General features: G+C 49.3%; 1 protein-coding gene across 1 annotated transcript in view; it reads right to left on the minus strand.

Moving 5' to 3' along the window:
* LOC133125262 (transcription factor COE1-A-like) overlaps positions 1-2,500 on the minus strand; it is a 27,154-nt gene that overhangs the window by 12,261 nt on the left and 12,393 nt on the right. The window contains exons 2-3 of the mRNA XM_061237045.1: positions 2,414-2,479; positions 1,726-1,903 (exon numbers count right to left, since the gene is read on the minus strand). Of these exons, the coding sequence (XP_061093029.1) occupies positions 1,726-1,903; positions 2,414-2,479 (244 nt within the window). The remainder of the gene's footprint in view (positions 1-1,725; positions 1,904-2,413; positions 2,480-2,500) is intronic.

Consider the following 2,500-nt stretch of genomic DNA (forward strand, 5'->3'; position numbering starts at 1 on the left):
CGTAGAGTTAGCACAGAGTAGGCACAGAGATAGCATAGAGTTAGCGTAGAGTTAGCACAGAGTTAGCTTAGAGTTAGCACAGAGTTAGTGTAGAGATAGCACAGAGATAGCACAGAGTTAGCATAGAGTTAGCACAGAATTAGCGCAGAGTTAGCATGGAGTTAGCATGGAGTTAGCGTAGTTAGCACAGAGTCAGCATAGAGTTAGCACAGAATTAGCACAGAGTTAGCATAGAGTTAGCATAGCGTTAGCACAGAGTTAGCATAGCGTTAGCACAGAGTTAGCGTAGAGCTAGCACAGAGTTAGCGTAGAGTTAGCGCAGAGTTACTACCCCACCAGCACCGCTGTAAGCCGCTCTTATATGACAACACGAGTGTAACAATCACTGTAGCTATACAACACACTGCGGTCCGTCTGAGGAAGGGGATGTTTTGGGAACGGGGGGCTGAGTCTGTACGTCAGCAGGGCTGCCGGAGGCTCGGCTACAACAGGTGAGTGGAGGCCTCGCGGTGTGTAAAAACACATCAGAGATTAAAACACATCAGGGATTAAAACACATCAGGGATTTAAACACATCAGGGATTAAAACACATCAGGGATTTAAACACATCAGGGATTAAAACACATCAGGGATTTAAACACATCAGGGATTTAAACACATCAGGGATTAAAACACATCAGGGATTAAAACACATCAGGGATTTAAACACATCAGGGATTAAAACACATCAGGGATTAAAACACATCAGGGATTTAAACACATCAGGGATTTAAACACATCAGGGATTAAAACACATCAGAGATTTAAGCACATCAGAGATTTAAACACATCAGGGATTTAAACACTTCCTGTCGATGGCGACAAAGGGCTCCTCTCTCACAAACACACACACTCACTCACACACACACTCACTCATTCACTCACTCACACACTCACTCACTCTCACACACACACACACACACACACACACACTCACTCACACACTCACTCACTCTCACAAACACACACACTCACTCATTCACTCACTCACACACACACACACACACACACACACTCACTCACACACTCACTCACTCTCACACACACTCACACTCACTCACTCACTCACACACACACACACACACACACATACACACACTCACACACTCACTCACACACACTCACACTCACTCACTCACTCACTCACTCACTCACACACACACACACACACACACACACACACACACACACACACACACTCACTCACTCACACATTCACACACTCACTCACTCACTCACTCCTCTCCTCCTCCTCTTTCTCTCTCTCTTTTTCCCTTCATTTGAATTCATCCTCTGAGCCTGGTTCACAGATCAATATAAACAATCTGGAGAATGCCGTGTTTACGTTCCCGTAAGTTAATTATTGAAATCCACTGAATGGGTCTGATTTAGCAGGAGATGCATGGTTATGAGTAATGCTGATAATGCTGTCATGGTTACGTAATCCTGGTATAATCCCACACACGGCGTATTATAGAGCCATAAACGGGGGGAAAGGATCTGAGTACACGTGTCTCACGCCTTCTGAGACCAGGGATCTCTCTGAGAGGGTTATGGGGTGGGCGTGGCTTGTGGGTCCTCACCCTGATTGGTGAGATAAAGGTGTGATGTGGGCGTGGCTTGCCGGTCCTCACCCTGATTGGTGAGATAAAGGTGCGAGGTGGGCGTGGCTCGCAGGTCCTCACCCTGATTGGCTCCCTGCGGGGACTCGGACACGTTGCCGGCGAGCTGGCCGCTGAAGGAGTTGACTCCCATCATGCCCCCGTGCACAGAGCCGCTGGCCAGGCCGGGCAGCTGGCCGTGGCTCCGCGGGACGTTGTACAGCGCCTCCGCAATGTCTGCCGCCCGCTTCAGGATGATCTCCTGAGGGGTCACCCAGGGGTCACAGAGGGGTCAGGCAGGGGTCACCCCGGGGTCAGTCAGAGGTCAGGTTAACACAACATAACATAATGACGAACAGGCCACACTCTCTCTCTCTCACACACTCTCTCTCTCACACACACACTCTCTCTCTCTCACACTCTCTTTCTCTCTCACACACACTCTCACACACACACTCTCTCTCTCTCTCTCTCTCACACACACACACACTCTCTCTCTCTCTCTCGCTCTCTCTCACACACACTCTCTCTCTCTCTCTCGCTCTCTCTCACACACACTCTCTCTCTCTCTCTCACACACACACACACACTCTCTCGCTCTCACACTCTCTCTCTCTCTCACACACACACACACACACACACACACACTCTCTCTCTCTCTCTCACACACACACACACACACACACTCTCTCTCTCTCTCTCACTCTCTCTCACACACTCACACACACTCTCTCTCTCACACTCTGGACAGGATTAGGGTGGAGCTCCTCACCTGGTTATTATGAGGCATTCCGTACAGAGCCTCTACAAGATCCGCCGCCCTCTTCAAGATCACTTCCTGTAGAGAGAGGGATGAAGA

Source organism: Conger conger, chromosome 3, assembly GCF_963514075.1.
Source record: "Conger conger chromosome 3, fConCon1.1, whole genome shotgun sequence".
NCBI classification, from domain to species: Eukaryota; Metazoa; Chordata; class Actinopteri; order Anguilliformes; family Congridae; genus Conger; species Conger conger.